We start from the raw sequence: 22511 nt of genomic DNA, 5'->3' as shown, positions 1-22511 counted from the left end.
ACATACGATATGTCAGGTGAGATGCACAGGTAAACAGGTGACATACGATATGTCAGGAGAGACGCACAGGTAAACATATGACAGACAATATGTCAGGTGAGACGCACAGGTAAACATGTGACAGACGATATGTCAGGTGAGACGCACAGGTAAACATGTTACATACGATATGTCAGGTGAGCATGTGACATACGTTATGTCAGGTGAAACGGATAGATAAACATGTGACATACGATATGTCAGGTGAGACGCACAGGTAAACATGTGACATACGATATGTCAGGTGAAACGCACAGATAAACATGTGACATACGATATATTAGGAGAGACGCACAGGTAAACGTGACAGACGATATGTCAGGTGAGACGCACAGGTAAACATGTGACATACGATATGTCAGGTAAGCATGTGACATACGATATGTCAGGTGAGACGCACAGGTGAACATGTGACATACGATATGTCAGGTGAGACTCACAGGCAAACATGTGACATACTCTATGTCAGGAGAGATGCACAGGTAAACATGTGACATATGATATGTCAGGAGAGACGCACAGGTAAACATGTGACAGACGATATGTCAGGTGAGACGCAATGGTAAACATGTTACATACGATATGTCAGGTGAGACGCACAGGTAAACATGTGACATACAATATGTCAGGAGAGATGCACAGGTAAACGTGACATACGATATGTCTGGTGAGACTCACAGGTAAACATGTGACATACGATATGTCAGGGGAAACGCACAGGTAAACATGTGACATACGATATGTCAGGTGAACATGTGACATATGATATGTCAGGTGAGACGCAAAGATAAACATGTTACATACGATATGTTAGGTGAACATGTGACATACGATATGTCAGGTGAGCATGTGACATACGTTATGTCAGGGGAAACGCACAGGTAAACATGTGACATACGATATGTCAGGAGAGACGCACAGGTAAACATGTGACAGACGATATGTCAGGTGAGACGCAAAGGTAAACATGTTACATACGATTTGTCAGGTGAGCATGTGACATACGTTATGTCAGGAGAGACGCACAGGTAAACATGTGACATACGATATGTCAGGTGAGAGGCAAAGGTAAACATGTGACAGACGATATGTCAGGTGAGACGCACAGGTAAACATGTGACATACGATATGTCAGGTAAGCATGTGACATACGCTATGTCAGGTGAGATGCACAGGTGAACATGTGACATACAATATGTCAGGTGAGACGCACAGGTAAACATGTGACATACAATATGTCAGGAGAGACGCACAGGTAAACATATGACATACGTTATGTCAGGAGAGACGCACAGGTAAACATGTGACATACGATATGTCAGGTGAGACGCAAAGGTAAACATGTGACATATGATATGTCAGGTGAACATGTGACATACGATATGTCAGGTGAGCATGTGACATACGATATGTCAGGTGAAACGCACAGGTAAACATGTGACATACGATATGTCAGGAGAGACGCACAGGTAAACATGTGACAGACGTTATGTCAGGTGAGACGCAAAGGTAAACATGTTACATACGATATGTCAGGTGAACATGTGACATACGATATGTCAGGTGAGCATGTGACATACGATATGTCAGGGGAAACGCACAGGTAAACATGTGACATACGATATGTCAGGAGAGACGCACAGGTAAACATGTGACAGACGATATGTCAGGTGAGACGCAAAGGTAAACATGTTACATACGATATGTCAGGTGAGCATGTGACATACGTTATGTCAGGAGAGACGCACAGGTAAACATGTGACATACGATATGTCAGGTGAGACGCAAAGGTAAACATGTGACATATGATATGTCAGGTAAACATGTAACATACGATATGTCAGGAGAGACGCACAGGTAAACATGTGACAGACGATATGTCAGGTGAGACGCAAAGGTAAACATGTTACATACGATATGTCAGGTGAGACGCAAAGGTAAACATGTGACATATGATATGTCAGGTGAACATGTGACATACGATATGTCAGGTGAGCATGTGACATACGATATGTCAGGAGAGACGCACAGGTAAACATGTGACAGACGATATGTCAGGTGAGACGCAGAGGTAAACATGTGACATACGATATGTCAGGTAAGCATGTGACATACGATATGTCAGGTGAGACGCACAGGTGAACATGTGACATACGATATGTCAGGTGAGACTCACAGGCAAACATGTGACATACTCTATGTCAGGAGAGACGCACAGGTAAACATGTGACATATGATATGTCAGGAGAGATGCACAGGTAAACATGTGACAGACGATATGTCAGGTGAGACGCAATGGTAAACATGTTACATACGATATGTCAGGTGAGCATGTGACATACGTTATGTTAGGAGAGACGCACAGGTAAACATGTGACATACGATATGTCAGGTGAGACGCAAAGGTAAACATGTGACATATGATATGTCAGGTGAACATGTGACATACGATATGTCAGGTGAGCATGTGACATACGTTATGTCAGGAGAGACGCACAGGTAAACATGTGACATACGATATGTCAGGTGAGACGCACAGGTAAACATGTGACATACGATATGTCAGGTAAACATGTGACATACGATATGTCAGGTGAGACGCACAGGTAAACATGTGACATACGATATGTCAGGTAAACATGTGACATACGATATGTCAGGTGAGATGCACAGGTAAACAGGTGACATACAATATGTCAGGAGAGACGCACAGGTAAACATATGACAGACGATATGTCAGGTGAGACGCACAGGTAAACATGTGACATACGCTATGTCAGGTGAGACACAGGTAAACGTGACATACGATATGTCAGGTGAGACTCACAGGTAAACATGTGACATGCGATATGTCAGGAGAGACTCACAGGTAAACATGTGACATACGATATGTCAGGAGAGACTCACAGGTAAACATGTGACATACGATATGTCAGGTGAACATGTGACATACGATATGTCAGGTGAGATGCACAGGTAAACAGGTGACATACGATATGTCAGGAGAGACTCACAGGTAAACATGTGACATACAAAATGTCAGGTGAGACGCATAGTTAAACATATGACATACGATATGTCAGGAGAGACTCACAGGTAAACGTGACATACGATATGTCAGGTGAACATGTGACATACGATATGTCAGGTGAGCATGTGACATACGATATGTCAGGTGAAACGCACAGGTAAACATGTGACATACGATATGTCAGGAGAGAAGCACAGGTAAACATGTGACAGACGATATGTCAGGTGAGATGCACAGGTAAACATGTGACATACGATTTGTCAGGTGAGACGCACAGGTAAACATGTGACATACGATATGTCAGGTGAGCATGTAACATACGATATGTCAGGTGAGATGCACAGGTAAACATGTGACATACGATATGTCAGGTGAGACGCACAGGTAAACATGTGACATATGATACGTCAGGTGAGATGCACAGGTAAACAGGTGACATACGATATGTCAGGTGAGCATGTGACATACGTTATGTCAGGTGAGACGCAAAGGTAAACATGTGACATATGATATGTCAGGTGAACATGTGACATACGATATGTCAGGTGAGCATGTGACATACGTTATGTCAGGAGAGACGCACAGGTAAACATGTGACAGACGATATGTCAGGTGAGACGCAAAGGTAAACATGTTACATACGATATGTCAGGTGAGACGCAAAGGTAAACATGTGACATATGATATGTCAGGTGAACATGTGACATACGATATGTCAGGTGAGCATGTGACATACGATATGTCAGGAGAGACGCACAGGTAAACATGTGACATACGATATGTCAGGTAAGCATGTGACATACGATATGTCAGGTGAGACGCACAGGTGAACATGTGACATACGATATGTCAGGTGAGACTCACAGGCAAACATGTGACATACTCTATGTCAGGAGAAACGCACAGGTAAACATGTGACATATGATATGTCAGGAGAGACGCACAGGTAAACATGTGACAGACGATATGTCAGGTGAGACGCAATGGTAAACATGTTACATACGATATGTCAGGTGAGCATGTGACATACGTTATGTTAGGAGAGACGCACAGGTAAACATGTGACATACGATATGTCAGGTGAGACGCAAAGGTAAACATGTGACATATGATATGTCAGGTGAACATGTGACATACGATATGTCAGGTGAGCATGTGACATACGTTATGTCAGGAGAGACGCACAGGTAAACATGTGACATACGATATGTCAGGTGAGACGCACAGGTAAACATGTGACATACGATATGTCAGGTAAACATGTGACATACGATATGTCAGGTGAGACGCACAGGTAAACATGTGACATACGATATGTCAGGTAAACATGTGACATACGATATGTCAGGTGAGATGCACAGGTAAACAGGTGACATACGATATGTCAGGAGAGACGCACAGGTAAACATATGACAGACAATATGTCAGGTGAGACGCACAGGTAAACATGTGACAGACGATATGTCAGGTGAGACGCAAAGGTAAACATGTTACATACGATATGTCAGGTGAGCATGTGACATACGTTATGTCAGGTGAAACGGATAGATAAACATGTGACATACGATATGTCAGGTGAGACGCACAGGTAAACATGTGACATACGATATGTCAGGTGAAACGCACAGATAAACATGTGACATACGATATATTAGGAGAGACGCACAGGTAAACGTGACAGACGATATGTCAGGTGAGACGCACAGGTAAACATGTGACATACGATATGTCAGGTAAGCATGTGACATACGATATGTCAGGTGAGACGCACAGGTGAACATGTGACATGCGATATGTCAGGTGAGACTCACAGGCAAACATGTGACATACTCTATGTCAGGAGAGATGCACAGGTAAACATGTGACATATGATATGTCAGGAGAGACGCACAGGTAAACATGTGACAGACGATATGTCAGGTGAGACGCAATGGTAAACATGTTACATACGATATGTCAGGTGAGACGCACAGGTAAACATGTGACATACAATATGTCAGGAGAGATGCACAGGTAAACGTGACATACGATATGTCTGGTGAGACTCACAGGTAAACATGTGACATACGATATGTCAGGGGAAACGCACAGGTAAACATGTGACATACGATATGTCAGGTGAACATGTGACATATGATATGTCAGGTGAGACGCAAAGATAAACATGTTACATACGATATGTTAGGTGAACATGTGACATACGATATGTCAGGTGAGCATGTGACATACGTTATGTCAGGGGAAACGCACAGGTAAACATGTGACAGACGATATGTCAGGTGAGACGCAAAGGTAAACATGTTACATACGATTTGTCAGGTGAGCATGTGACATACGTTATGTCAGGAGAGACGCACAGGTAAACATGTGACATACGATATGTCAGGTGAGAGGCAAAGGTAAACATGTGACAGACGATATGTCAGGTGAGACGCACAGGTAAACATGTGACATACGATATGTCAGGTAAGCATGTGACATACGCTATGTCAGGTGAGACGCACAGGTGAACATGTGACATACAATATGTCAGGTGAGACGCACAGGTAAACATGTGACATACAATATGTCAGGAGAGACGCACAGGTAAACATATGACATACGTTATGTCAGGAGAGACGCACAGGTAAACATGTGACATACGATATGTCAGGTGAGACGCAAAGGTAAACATGTGACATATGATATGTCAGGTGAACATGTGACATACGATATGTCAGGTGAGCATGTGACATACGATATGTCAGGTGAAACGCACAGGTAAACATGTGACATACGATATGTCAGGAGAGACGCACAGGTAAACATGTGACAGACGATATGTCAGGTGAGACGCAAAGGTAAACATGTTACATACGATATGTCAGGTGAACATGTGACATACGATATGTCAGGTGAGCATGTGACATACGATATGTCAGGGGAAACGCACAGGTAAACATGTGACATACGATATGTCAGGAGAGACGCACAGGTAAACATGTGACAGACGATATGTCAGGTGAGACGCAAAGGTAAACATGTTACATACGATATGTCAGGTGAGCATGTGACATACGTTATGTCAGGAGAGACGCACAGGTAAACATGTGACATACGATATGTCAGGTGAGACGCAAAGGTAAACATGTGACATATGATATGTCAGGTAAACATGTAACATACGATATGTCAGGAGAGACGCACAGGTAAACATGTGACAGACGATATGTCAGGTGAGACGCAAAGGTAAACATGTTACATACGATATGTCAGGTGAGACGCAAAGGTAAACATGTGACATATGATATGTCAGGTGAACATGTGACATACGATATGTCAGGTGAGCATGTGACATACGATATGTCAGGAGAGACGCACAGGTAAACATGTGACAGACGATATGTCAGGTGAGACGCACAGGTAAACATGTGACATACGATATGTCAGGTAAGCATGTGACATACGATATGTCAGGTGAGACGCACAGGTGAACATGTGACATACGATATGTCAGGTGAGACTCACAGGCAAACATGTGACATACTCTATGTCAGGAGAGACGCACAGGTAAACATGTGACATATGATATGTCAGGAGAGATGCACAGGTAAACATGTGACAGACGATATGTCAGGTGAGACGCAATGGTAAACATGTTACATACGATATGTCAGGTGAGCATGTGACATACGTTATGTTAGGAGAGACGCACAGGTAAACATGTGACATACGATATGTCAGGTGAGACGCAAAGGTAAACATGTGACATACGATATGTCAGGTGAACATGTGACATACGATATGTCAGGTGAGCATGTGACATACGTTATGTCAGGAGAGACGCACAGGTAAACATGTGACATACGATATGTCAGGTGAGACGCACAGGTAAACATGTGACATACGATATGTCAGGTAAACATGTGACATACGATATGTCAGGTGAGACGCACAGGTAAACATGTGACATACGATATGTCAGGTAAACATGTGACATACGATATGTCAGGTGAGATGCACAGGTAAACAGGTGACATACAATATGTCAGGAGAGACGCACAGGTAAACATATGACAGACGATATGTCAGGTGAGACGCACAGGTAAACATGTGACATACGCTATGTCAGGTGAGACACAGGTAAACGTGACATACGATATGTCAGGTGAGACTCACAGGTAAACATGTGACATGCGATATGTCAGGAGAGACTCACAGGTAAACATGTGACATACGATATGTCAGGAGAGACTCACAGGTAAACATGTGACATACGATATGTCAGGTGAACATGTGACATACGATATGTCAGGTGAGATGCACAGGTAAACAGGTGACATACGATATGTCAGGAGAGACTCACAGGTAAACATGTGACATACAAAATGTCAGGTGAGACGCATAGTTAAACATATGACATACGATATGTCAGGAGAGACTCACAGGTAAACGTGACATACGATATGTCAGGTGAACATGTGACATACGATATGTCAGGTGAGCATGTGACATACGATATGTCAGGTGAAACGCACAGGTAAACATGTGACATACGATATGTCAGGAGAGAAGCACAGGTAAACATGTGACAGACGATATGTCAGGTGAGATGCACAGGTAAACATGTGACATACGATTTGTCAGGTGAGACGCACAGGTAAACATGTGACATACGATATGTCAGGTGAGCATGTAACATACGATATGTCAGGTGAGATGCACAGGTAAACATGTGACATACGATATGTCAGGTGAGACGCACAGGTAAACAGGTGACATACGATATGTCAGGTGAGCATGTGACATACGTTATGTCAGGTGAGACGCAAAGGTAAACATGTGACATATGATATGTCAGGTGAACATGTGACATACGATATGTCAGGTGAGCATGTGACATACGTTATGTCAGGAGAGACGCACAGGTAAACATGTGACATACGATATGTCAGGTGAGACGCACAGGTAAACATGTGACATACGATATGTCAGGTAAACATTTGACATACGATATGTCAGGTGAGACGCACAGGTAAACATGTGACATACGATATGTCAGGTAAACATGTGACATACGATATGTCAGGTGAGATGCACAGGTAAATAGGTGACATACGATATGTCAGGAGAGACGCACAGGTAAACATATGACAGACGATATGTCAGGTGAGACGCACAGGTAAACATGTGACATACGCTATGTCAGGTGAGACACAGGTAAACGTGACATACGATATGTAAGGTGAGACTCACAGGTAAACATGTGACATGCGATATGTCAGGAGAGACTCACAGGTAAACATGTGACATACGATATGTCAGGAGAGACTCACAGGTAAACATGTGACATACGATATGTCAGGTGAACATGTGACATACGATATGTCAGGTGAGATGCACAGGTAAACAGGTGACATACGATATGTCAGGAGAGACGCACAGGTAAACATGTGACAGACAATATGTCAGGAGAGACTCACAGGTAAACATGTGACATACAAAATGTCAGGTGAGACGCATAGTTAAACATATGACATACGATATGTCAGGTGAACATGTGACATACGATATGTCAGGTGAGCATGTGACATACGATATGTCAGGTGAAACGCACAGGTAAACATGTGACATACGATATGTCAGGAGAGAAGCACAGGTAAACATGTGACAGACGATATGTCAGGTGAGATGCACAGGTAAACATGTGACAAAAGATATGTCAGGTGAGACGCACAGGTAAACATGTGACATACAATATGTCAGGTGAGCATGTAACATACGATATGTCAGGTGAGATGCACAGGTAAACATGTGACAGACGATATGTCAGGTGAGACGCAATGGTAAACATGTTACATACGATATGTCAGGTGAGCATGTGACATACGTTATGTTAGGAGAGACGCACAGGTAAACATGTGACATACGATATTTCAGGTGAGACGCAAAGGTAAACATGTGACATATGATATGTCAGGTGAACATGTGACATACGATATGTCAGGTGAGCATGCGACATACGATATGTCAGGTGAGATGCACAGGTAAACATGTGACATACGATATGTCAGGTGAGACGTACAATTAAACATGTGACATACGATATGTCAGGTGAGCATGTGACATACGATATGTCAGGAGAGACGCACAGGTAAACATCTGACATATGATATGTCAGGAGAGACGCACAGGTAAACATGTAACATATGATATTTCAGGAGAGACGCACAGGTAAACATGTGACATATGATATGTCAGGTGAAACTCACAGGTAAACAGGTGAAATACGATATGTCCGGAGAGACGCACAGGTAAACATGTGACAGACGATATGTCAGGTGAGACGCACAGGTAAACATGTGACATACGCTATGTCAGGTGAGACACAGGTAAACGTGACATACGATATGTCAGGTGAGACTCACAGGTAAACATGTGACATGCGATATGTCAGGAGAGACTCACAGGTGAACATGTGACATACGATATGTCAGGTGAGATGCACAGGTAAACAGGTGACATACGATATGTCAGGAGAGACGCACAGGTAAACATGTGACAGACAATATGTCAGGTGAGACGCACAGGTAAACATGTGACATGCGATATGTCAGGAGAGACTCACAGGTAAACATGTGACATACAAAATGTCAGGTGAGACGCATAGTTAAACATATGACATACGATATGTCAGGAGAGACTCACAGGTAAACGTGACATACGATATGTCAGGTGAACATGTGACATACGATATGTCAGGTGAGCATGTAACATACGATATGTCAGGTGAAACGCACAGGTAAACATGTGACATACGATATGTCAGGTGAGACGCACAATTAAACATGTGACATACGATATGTCAGGTGAACATGTGACATACGATATGTCAGGTGAGCATGTGACATACGATATGTCAGGAGAGACGCACAGGTAAACATGTGACATATGATATGTCAGGAGAGACGCACAGGTAAACATGTGACATATGATATGTCAGGAGAGACGCACAGGTAAACATGTGACATATGATATGTCAGGTGAAACTCACAGGTAAACATGTGACATACGATATGTCAGGTGAGATGCACAGGTAAACATGTGACATACGATATGTGAGACGCACAGGTAAACATGTGACATACGATATGTCAGGAGAGACGCACAGTTAAACATGTGACATACGATATGTCAGGTGAACATGTGACATACGATATGTCAGGTGAGCATGTGACATACGATATGTCAGGTGAGACGCACAGGTAAACATGTGACATACGCTATGTCAGGAGAGACGCACAGGTAAACATGTGACATACGATGTGTCAGGAGAGACGCACAGGTAAACATGTGACATACGATATGTCAGGTGAGACGCACAGGTAAACATTTTACATACGATATGAGGACACACTGGATACAGATCACCAACAGTTATATAAATATAAACACTTTGATTGATCTCTCATTGGAGGGTTATTTGGAGGTGTTTACAGAATGAATAATAATAAATAAATAAATAAATAAATAAATAATAATAATAATAAATAAACGGTCTGATGAAAACAGTTTGAAGCTGATTGATGACACAGTCAGGTAATCCCTTCACGTGAGGCTGATCAACAGGTTGGATGAACGACCTGCAGGGGGCAGTCTTTGTTACAGGGTGAAGTCTGAGTCTGCTGCTCAGAGCCCCACAGTGTCATGCAGAGGGGGGATGAGAGGACAGGACAGAACCGAACAGTTATATGACTTATTATTAAAGTGAAGACAAAAAAAACTTAATGAGCCCATGTGTCACAGAGAATCCCACAGACTGTTAATTATTTATTATATTAATGATTATTAATGGTGATTCATTATTATACTGTTCAGTGTTCAGACCACACTCTGTAAATAATATATATTATTTACTGTAAATAATATTTATAATTTACTGTAAATAATATTTTCAGTCTATGTTCAGAACGGGAGACTTTCATTTTGTTGAATCAGAAAGTATTGCATTTACGTGACAACGTGGCGGTTTGGAGCCAATCAGAGCGTCAGGATTTGACCACTTTTCATTGGTTACAGTCCGCCTCTGGTCGCTGGCGATTGGTTGCGTGAAGCAGAAGTCCCGCCTTCGCGACGTTGATATTTAAAGGTACAGAGTGCCAACGCGGACTGATCAGTTCTCAGAGAGTCTGAAGGGAGGCGGTGAGTTCAGCTTTTTATCTTTTAGAAAAGAAAAAGAGAAATGAAAGAACAGTGACAGAAAGAGTTTAATATAAAGAGTTAGAGACAGTTTAATGTAAATTTATAACTTCAATAATACCGTTAATAGCGCTCACAAACACTGAGGACACACAGAGACTTCATCACTGTCTCTGAGCTCTTTATTAATAATGACTTATAATAATCATGTTTATATATTTAATATAAAGTCTTAGACACAGTGTAATGTCATCTTATACCGTGTGTACAGTTTTGTTAGTGAGGAGACAGAGTTCATGTTCAGTGATGGAGGAGAGACTCATCATCACTCTCTGAGCTCTTTATCGATTAATAATGCCTTTAATCACTCTCTGAGCTCTTTTCGATTAATAATGCCTTGAATCCCTCTCAGGTCTTTATCAATTAATGACTTTAATCACTCTTTATCGATTAATAATGACTTTAATCACTCTCTGAGCTCTTTATCGATTAATAATGCCTTGAATCCCTCTGATTATTAATGAGCGCCATGTTTGATGATGTCATATTTGCTGACTCTACCAAACACTCTATATTATATTTGAATATTACAGGATCAGATTATTACATTTTCAAACCTGTTTGGATACCGGTGTTAGGTTTTAAATAGTGACCGTGTTATCTGGTGACTCTCCCAATGAGTCTGTGGTTGTCGTGGTTACAGCAGATGATGAAGACTGAGCTCTTTATGACATCATGATAAAAACAGTAAAGAAAGAGGAAGTCGTCTTTATTGGTGTCCTTCACACATCTTTAAAATAACACATTCAGATTCTGAATGCCAGGTGTTGACAGGGACACAGGTACCAACATGTACAGCTAATGCTAATGCTTTTATTGAGAGTGTTTGAATCAGTGTTTAAGGTTAAACACACCTGTCACTTTAAATCTGAGAGTTTAACCCTTTACGTGTTTCTCTCTGTGTGTTTTCAACAGTCCATCATGAAGCTGCTCACATCGTTAGCATCTCTCTGCATCCTGGCTGCTGTAGCCTTCGCCGTACCTGCTCAGGAGAAACGCATCCATCACCATGCCGACCTGAGTGACCACGCCCATGATGACCCCCACGGCTTCCAGTACGACCACGAGGCGTTCCTTGGGAAGGAGGAGGCCAAAACCTTCGACCAATTGACCCCCGAGGAGAGCAAGGAGAAGCTGGCGTAGGTCTTCCTCACCTTCATCATCGCTCAGACAGAAACAATCAATCACAGATGTTTATATTGATTGGTTCAGTCTCAGAGTGTTTTACAGCTGAGCTGTCATTTATTAAAGGAGCAGTATGTAACTCTGCCCCTAGTGTTTAAAGTGGGTACTGCAGTCCAAATTCTAAACATTGTAGAGAGCTGTCCCCCCCCCACCTTCAACATAGCATGTTTCCTTCATGTCTGATCATATAGTAAGCTCACTTTATCATTTCACTGATTGGACCTTTAACTGAATGTCCAGGTCTGAGTCTGTGCAGGATCCAGCTGGTTTGATTGAGTCTGGTGTTTAACCCTTTAATGTCCTCCCTCCCTGCAGGAAGATCGTGGATCGTATCGACATGGACAAAGACGGCTTTGTGAGTCACGGCGAGCTGCACTACTGGATCAAACACCGGCAGAGGAGGTACATCGAGGAAAACGTGAACAAACACTGGAACGACTACGACAAGAACCAGGACGGAAAGATCGCCTGGGAGGAGTACAAGAACACCACCTACGGATACTACATCGGTAACCTTTAAATCTCCTCTCGACCTGCTGCTCAACGCCAAGACACTGAACTCACCTGCATGATGACACGCAATTAGCAAACAGGGTCTGGGTCTGATGTGAGTCAGGGTCTGATGTGAGTCAGGGTCAGGGTCTGATGTGAGTCAGGGTCTTGGTCAGGGTCAGGGTCTGATGTGAGTCAGGGCCTGGGTCTGGGTCTGGGTCAGGGTCTGATGTGAGTCAGGGTCTGGGTCTCGGTCAGGGTCTGGGTCAGGGTCTGGTCTGGGTCAGGGTCTGGTGTGAGTCTGGGTCAGGGTCTGATGTGAGTCAGGGTCAGGGTCTGGGTCTGGTGTGAGTCAGGGTCTGGTGTGAGTCAGGGTCGGGGTCTGATGTGAGTCAGGGTCGGGGTCTGATGTGAGTCAGGGTCAGGGTCGGGGTCTGATGTGAGTCAGGGTCAGGGTCTGATGTGAGTCAGGGTCAGGGTCTGGTGTGAGTCAGGGTCTCGGTCTGGGTCTCGGTCGGGGTCTGACCATGTGCTATTTGTGTTAATTAAAAACAGGAAGTGACTCTGGAGTCAGGACTATTGTTGTTGTTGCCGTGGTAACAAAGAGGGATCATTATTGAAGTCCGGTCTGGACTCTCTTGATGATGAGAAGCGGGTGAAGATGAAACTTCAACTTATGATTGCAGATGACGAGTTCCATGACATTGAAGACAAAGCCGCGTATAAGTCCATGCTGACCCGGGACGAGAGACGATTCAAGATGGCCGACAGAGACAGAGACGGCATCGCCACACGAGAGGAGTTCACCGCCTTCCTCCACCCGGAGGAGTTTGACTACATGAGAGACGTGGTGGTGCAGGTACACATTCAGGCTCCGCCCCTTTCCCCTCCAGGGACTGTCAGTGCAGAGTTTGATCAGATTTGATTACTCGGGTCTGATGATCCTCTGCTCCTCTCGAGTGAATCGTTTTCTTTTTCAGGAAACGGTCGATGACATCGATAAGAACGGAGACGGAAAAATCAACTTAGATGAATACATTGGTAAGAAACTCTGAGTGACTGACTCCGCCCCTTTTCTCCTCACCTGGAGGTCACCTGATGTGTGTGTGTCCACAGGTGACATGTTCTCACCTGAGAGCGGGGAGGCGGAGCCTGAGTGGGTCCACACGGAGAGGAAACAGTTCTCTGACTTAAGAGACTCAAATAAAGACGGTTACATGGACGCTGACGAGGTGGCTCAGTGGATCCTACCTGGAGAGGTGGACCACGCCGACAACGAGGCCAAACACCTTATCCATGAGACGGACACTAACAAGGTACACACACACACACACACACACACACACACACACACACACACACACACACACACACACACACACACACACACACACACACACACACACACACACACACACACACACACACACACACACACACACACACACACACACACACACACACACACACACACACACACACACTTCAGGTTAGTCTACCTGGGGGAGCTTTAAGCTCTGAACATAAACAGCTGAATGTTTCTCTCAGGTCAGGTGACAATGATGTCACTAGTACAGGTGACAGTGATGTCACTAGGACAGGTGACAGTGATGTCACTAGGACAGGTAACAGTGATGTCACTAGGACAGGTAACAGTGATGTCACTAGGACAGGTATGTTGAATACACACCTTTACCTGTCTGTTTACAATAATAAAAGTAATTCTGGATTAATTACAAACATTTTCCTCTCTGTCCCCTCCTCTTCTTCCTCCTCCTCTTCCTCCTCTTCCTCCTGTCAATCATAATCAAACCCCTCCCCCTGACGTGGTCCAACAGGACCAGAAGATAACAAAGAAGGAGATTCTGGAGAACTGGAACATGTTTGTGGGCAGCCAGGCCACCAACTACGGAGAAGATTTAACCAAGAGACACGACGAGCTCTGATCCACATCGCCTGCTTTATATAACCGGGGGGGGGGGGGGGGGAGAGAGAAGCAACAAAACACACAACACTGTACGCAACGCTGCATCCTGACGTGAGGCTCCGCCCCTGCAGGAAACAGCATGTTTTTAGAGAGTCCTGGATCTGTGATCCTCTGCATGATGATCTGATCTCACATACCGTGTATGTGCTTACAGCTGATACTGGTCATGTGACACACACACACACACACACACACACACACACACACACACACACACACACACACACACACTCCGCGCTGTGTCGTTTACATTTTGATACTAGGGTTTTGGGGTACATTGTGATCCAGACTGACGGTGCATTGACCTGCAGCTGAATCCAAATGTAGATTTGATAATAAAACGCCATCAGGAAACAGGAAGTGAGCTGTTTAAATAAAGGTTTGTTGTCCACCAGTCTGTGTGTTTACCCGGTTCAATCAGAGAGACGGGAAGTGTTCACACCTTTACCTGTGAACTTTGACCCTTTAACAATTTGTTCCTGTCAGGACGGACGTCTGACTCTGAGCGAGCTGATTGAACATCTGGACTTCATCAAGATCAGCACCATCACCGACTACGGAGGCATGAAGGTCGAGGAACACGACGAGCTGTGATTCAGCCAGAGAGGGGGGGAGAGAGAGAGAGAGGAGGGAGGTGGGAGAGAGAGAGAGAGAGAGAGGAGGGGAGGTGGGAGAGAGAGAGGGAGGAGAGAGAGGAGGGGAGGAGAGAGAGAGAGAGGAGGGGGGGAGAGAAGGAGGAGGGGGGAGAGAGAGGGAGGGAGGAGAGAGGAGGGGGGGAGAGAGGGAGGTGGGAGAGAGAGAGAGAGATGGGAGGGGGAGAGAGAGGGAGGGGGTAGAGAGAGGGAGGAGTAAGGAGTTTAAATGTGAGGAGTCCTCTGTGCAGGACTATGTCAAGGAGAATCAGAGGAAACTTTGAATAAAATAAAAACAGTTTGATTCTTTATATTTGTTTTTAATGTCAAAGATTTTAACACGACTCAGAGATCAGTAACACCTGCTGATTGTTTACATCTGAACAGCTGACACCTTCTGAAGTTTAAACACAGAGAGAAGCTCTCACACTGACCTCATCAACAAACATCAAAGTTTAAAGGTCAAATTAAAAAATATAAAATAAAAAAGTTTAAAGAACAGAAAAGAGAATCCTGCGGACAGGTGAGTTGTTATAGGCTCCTCCTCCGGTCCGTCCAGGTGTGTCACACCATCATCACAGGGCGAGCTTCTTTAGCCTTCAGGTCGACTCCAGACGCTGCAAAGCCTGTTCCTCCCTGAACAGCACACAGACACAAAACCAGTTCTGAAAACACGTCTGACAGACCTGAACCAGAACTTTACCTGACCCAGGACTTTACCTGATCCAGGTAACATAATAATAAGATGTTAAGGTGAATCACCCACCCTCTGCAGGAAGACGATGTCTCTGTCAGTCAGCTTGTCTCCGCTCACAGGATCCAACATATCCTTCTTTATGAGCTTCAACACACACTCCTGGGTCACCACACAGCCCCTACACACACACACACACACACACAGTGTGTTAGTGATTATACAGTCTGAACATGTGAACACGAGGAGGACATGTCTTTACTCACGATGGTCTGAGGACGGCACAGGGGACGCTGTTACCCAGCACGTCTCTGGTGACTGCACACACATACCTGTCCTGAGTAGAGAACACACACACACACACACACACACACACACACACACACACACACACACACACACACACACACACACACACACACACACACACACACACACACACACACACACACACACACACACACACACACACACACACACACACACACACACACACACACACACACACACACACACACACACACACACACACACACACACACACACACACACACACACACACACACACACACACACACACACACACACACACCATATTAACACCTGCTGTGATGTCATCACCAGGTGGCCGTGGTCTCAATTAGTTCCCTGGGACTGACCTGTCGGGTGAGCAGAGCGACTCGGTCCAGGCTCGAGTCCAGAGGAGTGAAACGGATTGTTATCAGCTCGTTCATCTTTAACGGTCGACCTGACATCGGACACAGCACCACTTTACTCTGGGGGGAGGGGAGAGAGAGTGACAGCCAATCAGAGAGCTCCATCTGAGGAGTCAGGGTCATTCTGTCTGCTGTGTTTAATCTGAGTCAACATTAAAGACAGACACTGAATAAACAACACTGATATCAAACACTGCTATATACACAGACAGATAAACACCCTCTACCGCCCTCTGTAGGCAGAGGGGAGTATTACATCTGCTCTGCTGATAGACTTCAGACAATAAATCCGGCTTGTACCCACACGACATCATTAAACTTTGAAAGTAAAAATCTAAAGATATCGATACCTGTTTGTTACCATGACAACAGGAAGTTTTTCATTATCAAAAGTTGCAGACAATCTCCTGCACTTTAAAATGCAGAAAGATTTGGACACGTTTTGAGGAGGGATTTGTGCAACAGACAACACAAACGCACACCAACATGCGCTCCTCTAGACCTCTCTCACACCTGACAGTTTCTATCATCATTTAAATATCTCTGAAAGTATGAACATGTTGACGCCTTCAGAACAAAGAGCCTTCTACTGAACACATCATTGAAGACTGGACACTCACTGGTTTCTTGATCAGGGTGGGTTTGGCCTCTGGAGTCAGAGAGGGGATCCAGAAACTGGGCAGACTGGAGGAGGACGAGGAGGTGGAGGCTGTGGAGGAGGAGCTGGGGGCTGATGAAGAAGAGGAGGAGGAGGAGGCTGAGTCTGCCGGGGTTTTCTCCCCTGCTGAGGTCTGCCCTGCAGGAGGATGACAACAAAGATTTACAGACTGTCATTGAACACATCAAAGAGCTGAACACTATCTCTGAGACAAGACGTGCAGTGAGACAGAAGACGTGCAGTGAGACAGAAGACGTGCAGTGAGACAGAGGACGTGCAGTGAGACAGAGGACGTGCAGTGAGACAGGTGATGTGCAGTGAGACAGGTGATGTACAGTGAGACAGGTGACGTGCAGTGAGACAGGTGACGTGCAGTGAGACAGGTGATGTGCAGTGAGACAGAAGACGTACAGTGAGACAGGTGATGTGCAGTGAGACAGAAGACGTGCAGTGAGACAGGTGATGTGCAGTGAGACAGAAGACGTGCAGTGAGACAGGTGATGTGCAGTGAGACGGGTGATGTGCAGTGAGACAGAAGACGTGCAGTGAGACAGGTGACGTGCAGTGAGACAGGTGATGTGCAGTGAGACAGGTGATGTGCAGTGAGGCAGGTGAGTGTACCTGTGGTGAAGGGGTTGATGGGTTTGGACACGATGCTGTTCTCTCTGCTCTTGAATCTCTCCATCCTCTCTCTCTCCTCTGACTTTGACTCCAGCTGACTGCTGCTCCTCTGAGCCGCTTTCTGCTTCTCGTACGCCTGAAGAAGAACAGGACCAAAGAAGAAGAAGAGGAAGAAGAGGACCAAAGAAGAAGAAGAGGAAGAAGAGGACCAAAGAAGAAGAAGGGGAGGAAGAGGACCAAAGAAGAAGAAGGGGAGGAAGAGGACCAAAGAAGAAGAAGAGGAGGAAGAGGACCAAAGAAGAAGAAGAGGAAGAACAGGACCAAAGAAGAAGAAGGGGAAGAAGAGGACCAAAGAAGAAGAAGAGGAGGAAGAGGACCAAAGAAGAAGAAGAGGAAGAAGAGGACCAAAGAAGAGGAGAAGAGGAAGAAGAGGACCAAAGAAGAAGAGGACCAAAGAAGAAGAAGAGGACCAAAGAAGAAGAAGAGGAAGAACAGGACCAAAGAAGAAGAAGAAGAACAGGACCAAAGAAGAAGAAGGGGAAGAAGAGGACCAAAGAAAAAGAAGAAGAGGAGGTAGAGGACCAAAGAAGAAGAAGAGGAAGAACAGGACCAAAGAAGAAGAAGAGGAAGAAGAGGACCAAAGAAGAAGAAGAGGAAGAGGAGGAAGAGGACCAAAGAAGAAGAAGAGGAAGAACAGGACCAAAGAAGAAGAAGAGGAAGAAGAGGACCAAAGAAGAAGGGGAAGAACAGGACCAAAGAAGAAGAAGGGGAAGAAGAGGACCAAAGAAGAAGAAGAGGACCAAAGAAGAAGAAGAAGAACAGGACCAAAGAAGAAGAAGAGGAAGAAGAGGACCAAAGAAGAAGAGGAAGAAGAGGACCAAAGAAGAAGAAGAGGAAGAGGACCAAAGAAGAAGAAGAGGACCAAAGAAGAGGAAGAACAGGACAAAAGAAGAAGAAGGATGTGTACAGGCTGACTGCTGACTGAATGATGTCGCACAAACAACATGAAGACAGTTCTTCAGGTTTGTATCGTCAGATCTGCTTTGTGTCAAAAGTCCCCCCCCCACACACACACACACACACACACACACACACACAGTTTACCTTCATCTTTTTGGCGATCTCAGTCTTCTGGTGCAGGATGAACTCCAGGATCGCCTGTTTCTCATACAGGAATCCATCTGGACTGAAACACAACACACACTCTATTACTGTAACTGTGTGTGTGTGTGTGTGTGTGTGTGTGTGTGTGTGTGTGTGTGTGTGTGTGTGTGTGTGTGTGTCTCTGTGTGCGAGTGAGTGTGTGTGTGTGTGTGTGTGTGTGTGTGAGTGTGTGTGTGTCTCTGTGTGCGAGTGTGTGTGTGAGAGTGAGTGTGTCTCGTACGTCACCACCGGGTTCTTGCACGGCTGCAGAGACAAACAGCAGCAGTCGAAGTCTTTGATGGCGTCTTTTCCGAGTCTGATGCTCTGAGTGCCGTAACCAGACGCCGCTGAGGGGCGGAGTCACATGATGGACAGAACATTAAACACAACATGCTGAGAAGACTTCATTATATTTATATAAAACACTGAGATCAGAGATTCTTTGAGACTGCAGAGAAAACGATGAATAAACTGAGTGAAGTAGAATTCTTTCTTCATCAGAGACCTTTGACCTCCTTAGTTTGACCCTCATGGGCTCCCGTAGTCACAGGTAGCCACGGATCACTTTGAGCAACTCTTATGGATCCTCTTCAGGTTGTTGAAATAATAAATAATCTTTATGAACACATAGATGCTCACCTGTGTCCTTCTTCTTCTCGTGGTAGGTGTAAACGGCTCCGGCGGTGCAGTTCTTCCCGTGACGAGTCATTTTATGTTATTCAGTGAATCTGAGAGACACAGAGGGGAGAACTGTTAGCTCTGATGCTAACATGCGAAGAGTAGCTCACGATCATTCACGCATGCGCAGATGTTATGTGTTAATAACACACACAGAAACGTGTATAAATGATAATTAAATATAAAGTTGTTCTTTTTTTACCGAAGCTGAAACGAAGAGAGTTTAACGTGCACCAACAACAACAACAACAACTTCTTCCTCTGCTGTTCCCGCTACTTCCGGCTTCTTCTTCTTCTGCTGTTCCCGCTACTTCCGGCTTCTTCTTCTTCTTTTTTTTCTTTTCTGGAAACAAAATCTTTAAACTTTGGTTTATTTCTGAAGCTTGTTTAGTTCAGATATTTGTAATGAAAATAAAAAAGCGTGGTTTGACTTTCAAAATGTGTTGTTTGGCCAAAATAATAACTGTAGTTCTTTTTATACTGATGTATTCTAAGTTTGGAGAATTTAAGTCTTTTGCAGATATCCAGTTTTGAAATGAACCCCAAAAAGTTTTTGTAAACTCACAATCATAAAATAAATGTTTTTGGGTTTCAATTTCACAATCACAGAAGACGCAATTATTTGTTTTAATGTTAAATCTTTCTCTTACTGTAGAAAAGGCCCCAAAGTTACATGTTAAGGTTTTTGCTTTATGTTAAAATAGTGTTTGATTCCTGTTCAGTTTAATGTGATGATATTGTGCTCAATAGGGGAGAGGTGTCACCTGCTGGTCATTTTAGTGAATTACATCATGTAGTAATGAGCAGTGTGCATCAGTCGATGACAAATGAGCCATCAGTGTGCAGAGTAATCACTTCATAAGTTGGTTGTGCGTGAATGAAAAGAGTGAGTATATATGACATTGTGTGTTCTTTAATGTTGAGGCAAAGTTGTTAACTCCCGCGGAGCCGGAGTTTAGAGCTTAGTGGTTCGGCGTATTCTGGATATGCTAATTAGCTGACGTCACGGCCCCGACATGCTCGCTAACTGTCCCCCGGCTTAGTTGGAGCCACACAGTAGTTGGAGAAGAGTCATGTCGAATTCATTACATGGTTGTGCTTAGCCTACCTAGTGCTAATTCTTTCCCGTGTTAATATTAGTGTTATTTTAGTTGCCTGTTAGTTACGAGGTTTGCTAACTGTGTTGCTCTCTGCACGAGGAGGAAAGTTTGATGTCCGTGCTTCACAATAAAAGCATCGTAGTATTTTTATAGGGGAATGATTGTAAGACTGTTGAGCCTACGGTAGCCTTTCTGTGCTTAATACTTTAGGTTAAAGAGACATGTAGCTTACCTTTATTTATTTACATATTATAACCTATTACATATAGTGTTTTGTATGTTATTATAGAGGTAAGATGAAGCATTCAGATGTGTTCCTTAAGTATATATTCTGCTATTCTTTTTCTTATAGAAAACCACAACAAGACCCAATACTCTGTCATATTGAATGGCCACTGAGATGTCTGTATTTTGTTTCACTATGAGGAAGAAGTAAACAGCCATTCAACCAATTCTGCACTCTTGTTATTCATATTCTGGAATAAGGCCTGAAGTGGTGTTCTGGCCGACACACCTGAGTGAATCCAGTGAAAAGCAACAGACTAGTGTCCCAACTGAGGTTAGTTTTATTATCTTCATTACACTTACAGACCAACATGTTGAGACGAGCAAAGTTAGAGGGTAGACTCTCAGTCTGATGATTGCTCCGTTTATTTCTCACAGAAGCATTTCCTGCTTATGTGACCGTCGACTTCCTGTCAGCAGATCTACACCCAACACACATACACACACATTAACACACACACACATTAACACACATTAAGACACATTAAGACACACACATTAACACACACCCACACACACACACACATTAACACGCACGCACACACACACACTCACACACACACACACACTAACACACACACCACACACACACTGACACAGAGACACACACACATTAACACACACACCCACGCGCACACACACACACACATTAACACGCACACACACACTCACACAGAGACACACCCACGCACACACACACATTAACACAAACACCCACGCGCACACACACACCCACGCGCACACACACATACACACACACACACACACACATACACACACACAAACACACACACACTCACACAGAGACACACACACACTCACACACATAGAGACACACACACACTCACACAGACACACACACCCACGCGCACACACACACACATTAACACGCACACATTAAGACACACACGCACACACACACACACACTAACACACACACACACACCACACACACACTGACACAGAGACACACACACATTAACACACACACCCACGCGCGCACACACACACA

At 44.3% G+C, this 22511-nt stretch overlaps 2 protein-coding genes across 3 annotated transcripts; one reads left to right on the top strand and one right to left on the bottom strand.

The window, feature by feature from the left end:
* Window positions 1-11128: 11128 nt before the first annotated feature.
* Window positions 11129-15612, top strand: rcn3 (reticulocalbin 3, EF-hand calcium binding domain). Of its 2 annotated transcripts, none has more exons than XM_061026605.1 (7): window positions 11129-11251; window positions 12224-12447; window positions 12809-13002; window positions 13672-13844; window positions 13966-14026; window positions 14102-14301; window positions 15459-15612. In XM_061026605.1, exons 2-7 carry the CDS (start codon window positions 12230-12232, stop codon window positions 15564-15566), a joined length of 954 nt encoding a protein of 317 aa, XP_060882588.1. In that variant the 5' UTR covers window positions 11129-11251; window positions 12224-12229; the 3' UTR covers window positions 15567-15612. The 2 variants fall into 2 exon arrangements, with proteins under 2 accessions (XP_060882588.1, XP_060882587.1); XM_061026604.1 differs by lacking the exon at window positions 15459-15612 and adding an exon at window positions 14824-15366 and having other exon boundaries at window positions 11133-11251.
* A 291-nt stretch (window positions 15613-15903) lies between these two features.
* nosip (nitric oxide synthase interacting protein) lies at window positions 15904-20976 on the bottom strand. Its single transcript, XM_061026484.1, has 10 exons — window positions 20317-20976; window positions 20076-20164; window positions 19678-19783; window positions 19398-19479; window positions 18294-18429; window positions 17635-17810; window positions 16958-17074; window positions 16565-16635; window positions 16371-16479; window positions 15904-16240 (listed from the first exon to the last, which is right to left on the bottom strand). The coding sequence occupies exons 2-10, from the start codon at window positions 20143-20145 to the stop codon at window positions 16169-16171; spliced, it is 939 nt and encodes a 312-aa protein (XP_060882467.1). The 5' UTR covers window positions 20146-20164; window positions 20317-20976; the 3' UTR covers window positions 15904-16168.
* Window positions 20977-22511: the final 1535 nt, after the last annotated feature.

Source organism: Labrus mixtus, chromosome 20 (genome assembly GCF_963584025.1).
Source record: "Labrus mixtus chromosome 20, fLabMix1.1, whole genome shotgun sequence".
In the NCBI taxonomy this organism is placed as follows: Eukaryota; Metazoa; Chordata; class Actinopteri; order Labriformes; family Labridae; genus Labrus; species Labrus mixtus.
The sequence above is the reverse complement of the archived record's forward strand: the minus strand, read 5'-3'. Positions and strand labels throughout refer to the sequence as shown.